Below are 15,246 nucleotides of genomic sequence, written 5' to 3'. Positions count from 1 at the left end.
AGGGTGCAGAGAAGGGTGTCAGCCTGCAGATGCAGAGCTACTCACGGTCCGGTGACCCCAGAGACCAAGGTATCCACCACTCTGCAGCTGCAGGTCAGAGCGATATCCGGCTGACAGGCCCAGGGAGCGATATCCGGCTGACAGGGGCGTCCGGCTGTGCGGCTGCAAGATGGCGACCGCCTGAGAGGAATCAGGGAAAAACGCGCTCCCAGGGGAAGAAGGAGGGCGGGCTAACCGCCTGCTGAAAACGGCACCGCCCCTGGCCAGGAACAGGCTGAGAAGAGCGGTGGGAGGGCATGTAACGGGCGGGAGAGAAGCCCGCTTAGTAGAAAGGGGCGGGGGGCGTGGCCGCGATACAGGAGTAGGCCCGAACTGAAGCCGAGGCCTAAATTAATCGCGGCGGCCGCCTGTCAGCACAGGGGCGGCGCGGAGGAACCGCAACATGAGCGCTGCCGGGGAAAAGACCCCTGTCCGGGATAGGGACAGCGGCTGACCTCAAAAAAGGGCTGCCTGGAGGCGCGGGACGGCCCCGGAGACCCGCAGTGCTACCGCATCCTAGCTCCAAGGGAATCTCTCCTGACCAAGTCCACAGACGAGTGGGGATCTAATACTCACCCTGTCCCGGGCCCGAACCCTGAAAATAAAGGTACCTTCTGATTGAAGCTTGTCTGCGTCTCATCCGACCGACAGGCTCTGGCAGGCGAGTGGGTGGGAGACGGACGACCAGGACTCTCAGAAAAGCCGACACGTACACATGTTGGCGTCCGCCCGGAAGGCTGCTGGTCCTGGTGCAGAGAGCTGCGAGGATACGGGGTGGCAGTACACGCCGCACTCGCAGCCTCTTCGTGGGACTACAGAGGTGACTATTCACCCTGTATCCCTCCGGAGAAACCTGAAAAGGAACGACGCACATCGAGGTAGATATGGGTCTAATGAAAGACCCGTGTCCACCTCCTACTGACACTAAGCTAAATTGAGGAATTCCCTGCCGGTCGGTGGGGTGTACACTGCGGAGGAGGAGCTAACCTTTTTTTGTGCATAGTGTCAGCCTCCTAGTGGCAGCAGCATACACCCATGGTCTCTGTGTCCCCCAATAAGGCGAACGAGAAATAACTACTATAATACTGCTCCTATGTACAAGAATATAACTACTATAATACTGCTCCTATGTACAAGAATATAACTACTATAATACTGACCCTATGTTCAAGAATATAACTACTATAATACTGCTCCTATGTACAAGAATATAACTACTATAATACTGCCCCTATGTACAGGAATATAACTGCTATAATACTGCTCCCTATATACAAGAATATAACTACTATAATACTGCTTCTATGTATCTTCTATGTATCTCAGTGTCTCCCTGTGAACTCCTATTACCCATCTGACGGCACCGTTCTCCTGCTCGTGGTGCCGTCAGGAAGGTCCTGGGAGTTCACAGCCAATGAACTCACTTCACCTATGTGACATCAGGGCGAGTGCCATGGGAAAGCCAATGAATTCACTTCACCTATGTGACGTCAGCGCGAGCGCAGTGGGAAATTTTCCCACAGCACTCGTGCTGACATCTAAAAGGTGAAGTGAGTTCATTGGCTGTGAACTCCCAGGACCTTTCTGATGGCACCCCAAGCAGAAGAACTTTCTCACACTCGCAGTGTCATCAAACAGGTAAAAGCAGTTCACAGGAAGACACTGAGCACATGCTGCTCAGTGTCTCTGATGGATGGCAGGCTGTATGGTCGCATCATGAAACCATGCAGCCTGCCATCTAGATGTAGCAGAGCTAGACTCGTCATGGGACAAATGGATTATCATCTTCTCTACGGAAAGGTGAGTAATATTGTTGTTTGTTTTTTTTAACTCTTTTGCAGAAGACAATGGAGTCGGTGGAATGGGAGAAGTCATAAGTATGGTTTAATTAAGATTTATTAAAGGAGTCTGTGTCATTCTTTCAATTAAAGGACTTTATTCTGGGTGTCTGTGTTTTTATACAATATGACTATGGGGTTAGTAATCAGGGTGTCTTATTGACGCCTCTCCATTACTAATCTCACAGCTTGATGTCACCTGACAATACAAAGGTGACATCAACTCCCCCAACTATCACCCCACTTGCCACCGCTACAGGGCAAGTGGGAAGAGCAAGGCTAAGTGCCAGAATTGGCACATCTTAGAGATGCGTATTTTTCTGGGGCAGCTGAGAGCTAATGTTTTTAGCCTGGGGGGGGCCATGGCCCCCAGCTGTCGGCTGTCCCTCTGCTGATTAAGAAAATTACGTGGGAGCTCACGCCATTTTTTTCAGAAAAATAATATTTTACAAATTAAATACATATACAGTAAGATGCATACACACTGGACTAATTGTATATGAGACTGACATCTATATATCTATCTATTCTATGTTTATTTACTGTATGTAATCCATCTCTTCTATCCTGTCAGTTTTCTTATATCTAGCTACTGTACATAATATATACATATGTATATATGTGTGTCACTGACATCTATATATCATCTATGTAATCTATGTGTATATATCTATTCTATTCTAACCTGTCACTCTGTGATTTTACTGTACGCAGCAGTTGAATTTCCGGCTTTTCAAAGGACATCGGTGCATAAAAATCGGACAGCACTCGCATGGTCCGAGTGCTGTGCGATTTTTTTTGTCGCACCCATAGGCTTGCATTGGCAAGTCACGGCCGAGTCTCAGTGCCAATCGTAGCATGCAGCCATTTTACATGCATGTCGAATACGCCTGATAGAAAAATGCTGATGTGAGCTGCCCCATAGATTAACAATGGGCCAAGTGCTATGCAATGTTTTCTCGCATAGCACTCGGCCGTATTCTACGGTAGTGTGACTCCGGCCTAATACTTCTCCTATGTACAAGAAGATAACTACGATAATATTGCCCCCTATGTACAAGAATATGACTACTACAATACTGCTTCTATGTACAAGAATATAACTACTATAATACTGCCCCTATGTACAAGAATATAACTACTATAATACTGCCCCTATGTACAAGAATATAACTACTATAATACTGCTCCTATGTACAAGAATATAACTACTATAATACTGCTCCTATGTACAAGAATATAACTACTATAATACTGCTCCTATGTACAAGAATATTACTACTATAATACTGCCCCTATGTACAAGAATATAACTACTATAATACTGCTCCTATGTACAAGAATATAACCACTATAATACTGCTCCTATGTACAAGAATATAACTACTATAATACTGCCCCTATATACAAGAATATAACTACTATACTACTGCTCCTATGTACAAGAATATAACTACTATAATACTGCCCCTATGTACAAGAATATAACTACTATAATACTGCTCCTATGTACAAGAATATAACTACTATAATACTACCCCTATGTACAAGAATATAACTACTATAATACTGCCCCCTATGTACAAGAATATAACTACTATAATACTGCCCCTATGTACAAGACTATAACTACTATAATACTGATCCTATGTACAAGAATATAACTACTATAATACTGCCTCCATGTACAAGAATATAACTACTATAATACTGCTCCTATGTGCAAGATTATAACTACCTTAATACTGCTCCTATGTACAAGAATATAACTACTATATTACTGCCCTCTATGTACAAGAATATAACTACTATAATACTGCTCCTATGTACAAGTAAATAACTACTATAATGCTGCCCCTTCCTGCTCCCTATGAAATGGGGTTGTCCCATGTCAGATGTTTATGGTTTATCCATGGCATATGGCAGAAATATGTGATAAATGGGACCTATAGCTACGCAGAGAACTGTGGGCTCCCTAGCTGGGTAGTGGGATAGCCACGGATTACTATATTCAGGTGGCGAGGGAATAGAGAGCTGGCCGTGCTTACTTGCCTGTTTTCGTAAATCCGATAAGGGTGGAGACACGCCGATGCCTTATTTTCTGCTTGAAAAAGGCAGCCATGTGTCACCTCACCACTTGAGTTGGTTACCACATTCATCACATCTTTCCTATGGATATGCTATAAAAGTCTTAGGGTATGTGCACACGTTGCGAATTTGGCTGCGGATCCGCAGCAGATTTGGCCCTACGGATCCGCAGCAGTTTTCCATGCGGTGTACAGTACCATGTAAGCCTATGGAAAACTAAATCTGCTGTGCACATGCTGCGGAAAATTCCACGCAGATTTGCTGCGGTTTATTTTCGGCAGCATGTCAATTCTTTGTGCGGAATCCGCAGCGCTATTACACCTCTTCCATTATAGGAATCCGCAGGTGTAAAAACGCAGGTGAAATCCGCACAAAATCTGCAGAAAATACGCAGTAAATCTGCACTAAATCCACAGGTAAAAGGCAGGTCATTTTACCTGCGGATTCAGCCAAATCCGCGCGGAAAAATCCGCAGCCAAATCCGCAACGTGTGCACATACCCTTAGGGTGTGTGCACACGTTTTAGATTCTGCTACGGATCCACAGCGGATTTGGACCTGCGGATCCGCAGCAGTTTCTGCTGCGTTGCACAGTACCTTTATAGTTAATGGAAATTGAAAAACGCAGTGCACATGCTGTGGATTTTTCCGTGTGGATTAGCTGCGGTTTTAAATCCGCAGCATGTCAATTCTTTGTGCAGAATCCGCAGCGGTTTGACACCTGCTCCATCACCAGGTGTCAAAACGCAGGGGAAGACCGCAGGCTAATCCGAACTAAATCTGCAGGTTAAACACAGGTCATTTGACCTGCGGATTTAGCTAAACCTGCGCGGAAAAATCCGCAGCAGAATCCACAATGTGTGCACATACCCTTAAGTTGGGAATATCCCTTTATTCACAGTCATGTGTCCCAGTACATATACTGTTTGTTCCACCATAGTTACACATTAAGTAGCATTTTCAGGGAATTTTCGCTTACCTTTGCCATTGTTATACATGACCATTTATAAGAGAGGGGAGTCTGCTCCTCTTCTTCCAGGTTTGGGTCATAGGACTTCTTGCCATCCATTACTAAATCCTGACTACTTGACCAAACTCTATAGGATCCCCCATCAATGATGGGCACCAACCTGCTAGGTAACATGGTAACATTGGCATAACTGCTTCTAGACAATGGCGTGTCTCCAAAAGACACGGAGAACACGAAGCAATAGTCTCCAATCTCGAGAGCTAACTTGGGCACTACCAGCTGAGGTCGGCTCATATCAACATTCAGAAGGTGGACCTTGTCGGACTCGTGGTAGTGTAGACAGTTAGTCGCCTTGTATATCTCCCACAGGTGTTTCGTTTGGTAGCTAATACATTCACGGAGATTGATCTCAGCCTCAATATAATTCCTCTGGGATCTTCTCATGATCACTTGAGTAGGCAGCTCCAGTTGAACTTCAGGTTCCTCACACTCAAGGATTCGAGTGGTCACAGTTATTTCAGAGACCCAAAAGCTAATTAGATTAGAGGCATTGACCCTCACCCTAAAGTCTCCAGGTGTCTGGTAAATATGGCTCGGAGATGATGAACATGTTACCAAAGGAAAACTATTATCTCCAAAGGACCACACAAATCTAACATCCAGAGGATTAGGAAGTACAATAGCATTAAAAGTTACACTTCTATTTACAAACGCGTTGACTGAGATCAAACTGAGGCCTACAATCAGTTCTTGGACTTTTATCATCTTTGAGATGTTCTGACTACCCAAAGCATTGGAGGCGCTAATGTGTATGGTGAGACTTCCAGCACCCGCTGGGATATAAGTCACGTTTCTACCTGCTAAACTAGTGGCAGGGTAACCCTGCAAATCAAAAAGCCAAGTGTAGGCAACAAGAGATCCATGACTGACTTCTGCTCTGAAGTTCTTCTCGATCCTAGCTGGTATGGCATCTTCACAACAGTTCACAAGTTTCAAGTTCTGTATGGCTTCAAGCACAGATATCATGACGGTGTCCCGTTCTTCACTCACTTGGTTATGAGCAACCACAGTCACTGGATAGCCACCAATTTTGCTAAATTCATACGTGTAGCTACTACCATTAAGAACAATGGAGAAGTCGCCATTGATGGTCAATTCATAGGTAACTGAGGAACCGGCAGACAAAGTGATGTTAAAGGTGACTAACTCCCCAGGTTCCACAACAATTTTGCTCACGTGCAACTTCAGATTGTGTATTTTGTCTTGCACTGTGATGTTTTTGGAAGCTAATTCCCAACTCACGTCGTTTGAGGCATTAAGACTGACCGTGAAAACCCCCACTTCCTCGAAAGGAACAATGGCCACCTTTCCATCAATGCTCCCACCAGGAATACTCCAGGTCCATGACACATTTGTACCATGCTGAACACTGCTGGTGAGGTACAAGATAGTCCCGGTGGGCACATAATCTCCCTTATGGTCCAAGCTCATGATGGTTAATCCTCCAACGGGCTCTTGAACAAAAATTGTGATTGTTGCGTTGATGGAGCCTAATGTGTTGTTGGCAACAGCAAGAACCTCCTTGGGGCCAGGACTTTGAAAATTATACAAGATGTAGGATTCATACGTGAACCAAATCACATTTTCCTCGAGATACCAAGTGTACATCACCCCAGACCCACTGCTCAAACTCATTGTAATGTTGACAGTTGTGTTAAGAGCTGCCGGATTAGGAGATGCCAAGAGTTGAATTTGGCCAAGGGTTTCCACAAACACCACACTGATCCTGACACTGCTATTTCCCAACATGTTGACTGCTTTCAGAACAATGGTGTAAGTTTCTGGTTCCGTACTCAAGAATTGATAAGTTTTGCCTGCAGCACTTTGAATTAGACTGTCATTCTTTAAGATAAACCAGCTGTATGAAATATTGGTCCCATCTTTGATGGTGGCCTGTAGAGGAAGACTCTTGTTGGTAGGGAAACAGCAATCGTTGACCAAATCGCCTGTCGTAATCTGAAGGCCTTCAATGGTCTGTAGTACGTAGATAATTATACTATCCTGGAGGGAACCAAGCTCATTCTCAGCTGTCACTATGACGTTAAATGTTCCGACAGAGCGGAAAGTGTATGAGATGGTGGAATTACAAAATATAGAAGAACAGCGATCACATAGTATCCAGGAATATCGGATATCATCTCCCGAATGGACAAAGGCTGAGAAGGTGACGGAACCATTCAGAGGAACCACCGTCCGGGTAGCATTCATCGTTAATCCATATATTCGCGTCTTGACAGTAATGTTCATATAAGTCCTACAGCTACTTACACCATTGACGCCATTTAGAATGATGGTAAAGCTGCCCGTGATGTTGTAGATATAAGCAACAGACTGACTTTCAATAGGGAAACCATCCCCAAAATCCCAGTGATATTGAACATTAGTCCCACTTCCTACAGCCGAAAATAAGTATATCTGATCTACTTCCAAAAATCGTGTCCCGTTGTGTTCAATTTTGATGGTCTCGATAGGTTCTTGGACGTCGACCAACGCAGTTCCATTGTGGAAGGAGACATTGTTGAAGACAGACACCGTTACTTGATACACACCAGGAGCTTTGTACAAGAAGCTGACCTCCGTCCCACTGTTATATCTTGAACCATTAACCCCAAAGTCCCAGACGTATCGGTACTGGTAGGCTGGGAAGACCATGACTTGAAAATGGGTCTCGTTGCCTAGACTTATATATTGTTGAGCTGGTACTAAGGAGACATTGACTATTTCAGGCTCGATGCAAACATTGGTGTAATAATAAGCTTTATTTACTTGGCTGGAAAGTATAAGGGCAAGCGGAAATATTCCACTTATTGAGAAGTCATATTCTACTGATGGGACACCATAAATGGTGACACTTGAGGAGTCATTGCCAAAGGTCCAGTTAAAGGTGTAGTGTTCATAATCCCCCGTCACATATGCCTTCAGTGTGACATTAGAATTTTCAAGGATGCAAGTAGAGGGCTCTATCTTAAGCACCTGTAGGACGTACACACGGATTTGAAGGATCTCAGACAAGGAGTTGACCGCATTGCTGGCCGTTACGTTGACCGTGTAATTTCCATCCTTGCAGTAGGTATAGTTCATCATAGGCTCATTGCCCTCAAATATATTTCCATCGCCCATGCTGAACCTCCAAGTGATATTGTCCCCAGTTTCCACAGAAGCATTAATAAAGGTCTGTAGGCCTCTCTCTGTTGGTTCATCGGAGGTCACAACCAATCCAGTTATCTCCTCGTAAACATGGACCATCTTCATTGCCCACACCTTGCTGATGTTATTGACAGCCAAGACACTGATATTGTACATCCCAATGCTGCCATATGTGTGATTCAACACCGGCTCGCTGGTATTGAAGTGGAAGGTGCCATCGCCTAAGTCCCAAGTGTAGAGGACACCAAACGGTGAGGGTTCAGAGATGACTTGAAAAATGACCCATTTTTCTCTGACCAAGACCGGGGCATCCGTAACAATGGTTAAATTGATCAAGGATCCTTGAACCTGCAGAGGTATCGCCATAGACTTGTTCTCGTACTTGTTGAAGACAATCAACGTCAAATTATATTCTCCTAGGAAACAAGAATGTCACAAAATTAATTGCAGATCTACAAAAAAATGACAAATTATATATGTGATCTAACTGCTTAGGTGCCGCGGTGTTTATAGACCTCAGAATCTTGATAGACTAATTAGTATCTAGTGGGTTCATACTTCAAAAGAGGACTTTCTGCAAAGTGTCCTGGAGAAGAAGTGGGAAATAAAGGGATGACAGAGGAGGCCCTTATTTCTACCTAACCACTTAGAAGAAGCGATAACCGGCAGGTAATAATAATAATAATTTTTATCTATATAGCGCTAACATATTCCGCAGCACTTTACAACTAATGGCTGTATAACACAGTTGGCACCTGCAGTGTATAAAGCGGGTTCAGCTACGGAGTTTGCTCAATACTTCAGAGTATGACATGTACATCTCATGTCGGGAAGGAGTTAATTGGGGTCATGTCATGTTCTCAAGGAACTACAATTCTAAGCATGCACCAAAAAAATTTAGAATTGTAGTTCTGCAGCTGTTGTGGAGCCCTTTGTTGCAAACTATTGTCTTAAAGGAGTTCTCCATCTTTGAGCAGACTTATAATGCCTAATCTGAAGCATAAACGATTGTATAAATGTATAATATTATATATGTGGTCATTTTGGATTGCTATCTTACCGGACTCCTGGTAGACATGGGTGATGTTATTCTCTATGAGCACCATATGAACAGATGGATCAGGAACTGGGAAGAGGGACTGGTTATATGGAGGTTTGAAATGGTAATCTTGCTGGGTGCCATCGCCAAACATCCATCTAAAAGGGGCAACATAACGTGACATCAGTCTTCAAGCCTTCCCAGTCCAGCCGGTAAAAAAAAAAACGTAACAGAGACTCACCTGAATGTAGCATCAATGGCAGAGTCCACCATGATGGTGGCGGAGAGCTCTAGCAATGCATTTTGGGTCACGACGCTTGAGACCCCGCTGATTTGAAGGCTTTGCATTGGATTCATATTGTCCACTGTGACATTGTAGGTTAGCGAGGCATTGCTGACGTGATTGGAGGCGGTTAGCTGAGAAGGAGACACAAGTTTCTATTATGGCAAGTAATGCCAGAGTTCCTAGCGAGACTGAAAGAGGGATATATGAGACTCACTGGAGCAACTGACTGTCCAAAATGGCTAAAGGCGCTATTTGGCTGAAAGATATTCCTCCTGACCCCTTAACACACAGCCAAACCTAATGTACATGTGTTTTTAATGGGAAAAGGGGAGTAAGTTGATACCAGAGAGCTCTAGCATCGGCTTATCTCCCTTGAGGATTAGGCATCAAAGTTCTATATGCCCAATCATTCTTTTTCCTGACTTCATCTCTCAGGGAGAGTTGGGAAATCCCAATCACATTCGATAGTTGTCTGGTTCCTCCAAAATTACAGGATTTGCCTGATTTTAATGTCCATGCCTGCCTTTCCTAATAAGAGAGGTGGGCCAATTCATCTCTACTAATTGGAGCAGTTACTGTTACTAGTTTACTAGTATTAGGACATCTTATAAATGTCCTCAAGCTTCAAAACCCTTTTTTTTATCACACATGGACACTGCACCTCCATATTTCGCTGTACATCTAGATTTAGGTGCAATTAATCTCAACCTCCTCTCTCTCCTCCGCCAACACATGTTAAATCGGGGGTCTATAAACCTGAGATATGAACTACTGTATGCTTCATCCTAACGGAAGAGCTAATGCCTGAACTACTGAATGACGGGAACTAGGTAGTGAGTTATGACTCATTTCATGACTAACAATGGCTCCTTGGGGGAGGGTCATAAAATGTTCACTCCTTAGCCAGGTATTCATTAAGTTAGTGACCAAAATCAGTAAAGACTACTTTTCTTTTACCTTAATATTTTAAGTAAGCAAGGAGGAATCTAAACCAGTCTGTCAGTGCTAGAACCCATCAAACTGCAGCGGAGACCTCTGCTTCCTGGACTGTGAACCTGAGTCGCTTCCCTGAAGAAGTTTCAGGTTCGCAGAACAGTTAATATATAACTATGTAAACAATATCGATCATATGAACAGAGCTCCATACCGTCAACTTGTACACAGCTGATGTCTGGTAGATTACATTGAAGCTGGTGTAGGAGTAGGTAAAAGAGGAGCGATCATCCACGATCCATTTGAACACCACATCGGATCCAGATTCCACAGAAGCCACATTGTTCTGTAAAACAGGAGAACATGACATATGGTGGAATATTACAGTTGACACTGAACAAATTTTTCAGAATAAGGGGAACTGCCTAGTAATCCCTCAGAAATGTTCCTGAAGTTCCTCGTGGGAGGGGCTAATGCTAGAGAACCAAGACAGACAGTTAACTAAGTTTATAATACAGTTTGTTTTTGGGGAATTTACAATTTTCAGAAACCCACTTTTAATTAAGATATATTACAGCTCCTTAGAAAACCTTGAACAGTTGTGGGTTAGTCTCTAAATAATAACCATCTCATTTAATGTTTTCAGTAAGTCAGAAATCCTCCCTAAGCTCCTCATGGGTGGAGTAAACAATGAGCGACCAAATCACAATTATCAGTAAGTTTATCGCAGAATTTCCTTTTGGAGGTTTCACAATTGTCACAAACTCCCCTTCAATTAAGACGTATTCCAACTTTAAGCAAGTCGGTCAGGAAGCTTAGACGATTTTGGCAGTCTGTAAATGGCAATGCCCTAATTTAATGTCATCAGCTTGCCAGAAAAATATCCAAAGCTCCTCATGGGCGGATCCAATAGTAAGATACCAAATCACAATTTTAAGCTAGTTTATAGGGATAGAGAGGTTGAAAATCATCTGAAACCCTTATTTTAATTTAGAGGTGTTTCCAACTTGTTTTCCAGCTTGAAAAAAATGATAAGTCTGGGATACAGATCAGAGGAAAGCATCAATGAAGCCATCATTCCCAACGTAGATCACAGGGATCCCAATAACTCAGATTTCTATTTATGCGATTCTCAAACATATTAAGGGCCAGTCAAGGATGAAGAAAAAACCTGCTTTCTTCTAGAAACAGCGCCACACCTGTATAATGGTTATGTCTGGTATTGCAGCACAACTTCTAAACACTAAAGTGACTGGAGCAGAGCTCCAATACCATGCAGAACCTGCGTATAAGGGGGAACGGCACTGTTTTAGTTTAATCAAGCTATTTCTTTCTAATATTGAACATCCACTTTAAGAAATCAGCACTGCCTATAATCATAGAATCATAGAATCGTAGAGTTGGAAGGGACCTCCTGGGCCATCTGGTCCAACCCCCTGCTCAAAGCAGGATTCGCTAAATCATCCCAGTCAGATGTCTGTCCAGCCTCTGTTTGAAGAGTTCCATTGAAGGAGAACTCACCACTTCTCGTGGCAGCCTGTTCCACTCATTGATCACTCTAACTGTCAAAAAGTTTTTTCTAATATCTAATCTGTGTCTCTTCCCATTCAGTTTCATCCCATTGCTTCTAGTCTTTCCTTGTGCAAATGAGAATAAAGTTGATCCTTCTACAATGTGACAGCCCTTTAGATATTTGTAGACAGCTATTAAGTCTCCTCTCAGTCTTCTCTTTTGCAAACTAAACATTCCCAATTCCTGCAACCTTTCCTCATAAGACAGGGTTTGCAGACCGGTCACCATTCTGGTCTCTCTTTTCTGAACTTGCTCCAGTTTGTTGATGTCTTTTTTAAAATGTGGTTCCCAAAACTGGACACAATATTCCAGATGAGGTCTGACCAAAGAGGAGTAGAGGGAAATAATGACTTCACGTGATCTAGACTGTATGCTTCTGTTAATACATCCTAGAATTGCATTTGCCTTTTTTGCTGCTGCATCACACTGTTGACTCATATTCAGTCTGTGATCTATTAGTATACCCAAGTCTTTTTCACATGTGCTGTCACTTAGCCCTATTCCTCCCATTCTATATATGCTTTTTTCATTTTTATTGCCCAGATGTAGTACTTTGCATTTCTCCCTGTTAAAAACCATTCTGTTAGTTGCTGCCCACTTCTCCAGTTTATTTATATCTTTTTGATTCCTCTCTCTCTCTTCTCTAGTATTAGCTATCCCTCCTAGCTTTGTGTCATCAGCAAATTTAATCAGTTTACCCTCAATTCCTTCATCTAAATCGTTGATAAAGATGTTGAACAATACAGGGCCCAGGACAGAGCCCTGTGGTACCCCACTTGAGACATTCTTCCAACTGGATGTGCAGCCATTTACGACCACTCTTTGGGTCCGATCACTAAGCCAGTTATGAATCCACCTAACAGTTGCCTTGTCCATTCCATACTTAATAACTTTAATAACGGGATGTGGATTTGAACATAAGGACAGCACATGGTGAGATCGCTCTGGGAAACCGGATAGAGGGAAAGACAGAAAAACACTGCACAGGCGGGTTGGCTGCCAGTCACCGGCTGCGGTTTGTGCAACATATGCAATAATAAAGTACGGTACAGTGTTCTGCTAAATGTTCTGAAGATGCACAGTCCACCTGCACAGCAGAACTCTGAATTCAGTCACATCCTGAAGAGTTACCAGTTCAGTCCACAGTCACCATCACAAGTTCTTTGTTTTTAAGAGTCACAATAAATAAAATAAATGAAATTTTATCAAAGCTTAAAGGGGCGGTACAGATTTCTTTTATAAGATAAACCCCCTGGACAGTAATATAGATGAACAACATTTTCAGAATTCTCAAAATACCCACCCCTGCTTAAAATTATTGTCCATCTTAAACAATCCCTCCATATTAAAAAGGGTTCCTTGACTATAAGTGGTCCCCCTTACTCAGGGAGGATACATGGTGGTAAGCAATGAATTTTCCTGCAGTGCCACCAATGGTAAAATGAGGTATTGCACAATGCCCATTCAAATCAATGAAGGATCTGTGCAATCCAGGTCAAGATGGGTCCTCCAAAGTGAGAGACATTCTTTGTTACTACTTTCCAATAATTAGAGAAGCCCCCGCTCTATTACTTATAATTTCATGGTATATGAAAATAGGTTTCTAAAGTCGACAAACTTTTTGAGAGCTGGACTAATTGTTAGTTAACAAAGGCAGTTTATGTGATCAGGATGCTCATGTTATATCAGAGTGGAGAGCAGTTACCAAGAGCATCTATCACTCTGGAAGACCGATTCCGTCTGGGATTACACAAAAAGGTCAATGATTTGAATGGGAACTGAGTAATACTTCATTTCACCCGTGGAGGCACTGATAGACAGGTTTTCTCAGGGATTAGATGTGATCAGTAACAATCTCAGCAGCATATTGTCAGGGGACCAGACTTAACAAAGGGGGATTGACCAAGATGGGATTCTCCATGCATGGTATTATAACCTACCACTTGGACGTTGACCAGGACTCTCTCTTGTGGGTACGGGCTCATGCTCAGTCCTCTGATAGGTTCCTCCGTTTTTACTTTTATTGTTCTGTTTTCTGAGCTTATTTCATTTTGTACCAATATTATAACTTCCACAAATCCTTTTCCAAGACCCTTCAGATTGATCTCAGCGTATGACACATCACCTCTTACTGTATCACACTCTGCGTTACGGGCAGAAATCAAAGGAGGACATGATTGCCCAAAGCTCCAGCTCTGGTTGGTGCCAACCCAATAGGCCGTAGAATTAGATCCCGTGAGGAGTTTGAGGACTAGAACGGTATAATTGACAGGGATGTAGTAGATATCATCTTGGGCGATTGGGTAGACCACTTTCAAGCCTGAAATCGGGGACACCACAGAGAAGGTACAGGTATGATTAGCTTCCAATAACTGGTTTCTAAACCTCGCCATGGCGGTGTATCTACCAGGATGTCGGAGACCATGATTTGCTTGATGGCCAAATAGTAGAGAACTTTCTTCAGTGGTTCCAACAACTCTTATGGAGCAAGAGGTTCCACCATCTTGTCTTCCGGGCCAATTTCCAACTGAATTGTTGATCAACGATTCTCCGAGAAGATCTCCGGTAATACAGTCCATCCAACTTTGCTGACGAATCACGTGGTAAGATCTGGAAGGGTGGCAATGTAGAAACTTCCTTGGTGGCGAGTCGTGCTGGAGAACAAGGAGGGAACCTGGTGGCATCTCGACACGGACATCTCCAAAAGAGGCCTAAAACGTCAACAAAAAGAAATCTTCTAAATCGTCCTAATATCAGCAAAAGGGAAAACTTTTTTCAAGACACAAAGACCATAACATCTGGGCTATGTCTTAAGCATGGGAGGGACAAATAAAATCTATGTTCAGGATAGGTAGATAATTACAATGGGCGAGGTCTGAGCGCTGGGACCTCTACCAATCACTAGGATGGGGATCTTTTGTTCATTTATTACTCATACCATCCTTAATGCCTTCCCTCAACGGCCAATTTTTTTTTTCCCTCCATTCATCTAAAAGTCATAACTTTTTTTTTACATAGCTATATGAGGGCTTGTTGTTTCACCCGACAAGTTTTACTTTGGAATGACTTTATTCACTTTACCATATAATGAGCTGAAACACAATAAAAAAAATTCCAGATGCTGTAAAATGATTAAAAAAAATGCAATTCCACCTTGTTTTTTGTCTGGTAGTTGTTAAAAAAAATCCTCAATTTTATTAAAAATTATTTTGCTTTATGTCACCGCTTTCTGAAATCCGTAAATTTTTTTATTCTTGAGTCGATGGCACTGTAGT

General features: G+C 42.9%; 1 protein-coding gene across 1 annotated transcript in view; it reads right to left on the bottom strand.

Annotated features, from left to right (window-relative positions):
* PKD1 (polycystin 1, transient receptor potential channel interacting) overlaps positions 1-15,246 on the bottom strand; it is a 116,895-nt gene that overhangs the window by 33,839 nt on the left and 67,810 nt on the right. The window contains exons 10-14 of the mRNA XM_073558394.1: positions 13,912-14,682; positions 10,614-10,745; positions 9,422-9,597; positions 9,202-9,338; positions 4,944-8,557 (exon numbers count right to left, since the gene is read on the bottom strand). Of these exons, the coding sequence (XP_073414495.1) occupies positions 4,944-8,557; positions 9,202-9,338; positions 9,422-9,597; positions 10,614-10,745; positions 13,912-14,682 (4,830 nt within the window). The remainder of the gene's footprint in view (positions 1-4,943; positions 8,558-9,201; positions 9,339-9,421; positions 9,598-10,613; positions 10,746-13,911; positions 14,683-15,246) is intronic.

This window comes from Dendrobates tinctorius, unplaced genomic scaffold (assembly GCF_039654945.1).
Source record: "Dendrobates tinctorius isolate UK_male_01 unplaced genomic scaffold, ASM3965494v1 ptg000257l, whole genome shotgun sequence".
NCBI classification, from domain to species: Eukaryota; Metazoa; Chordata; class Amphibia; order Anura; family Dendrobatidae; genus Dendrobates; species Dendrobates tinctorius.
Note: the sequence above shows the minus strand (reverse complement) of the source record. Positions and strands in the feature narration are given on the sequence as shown.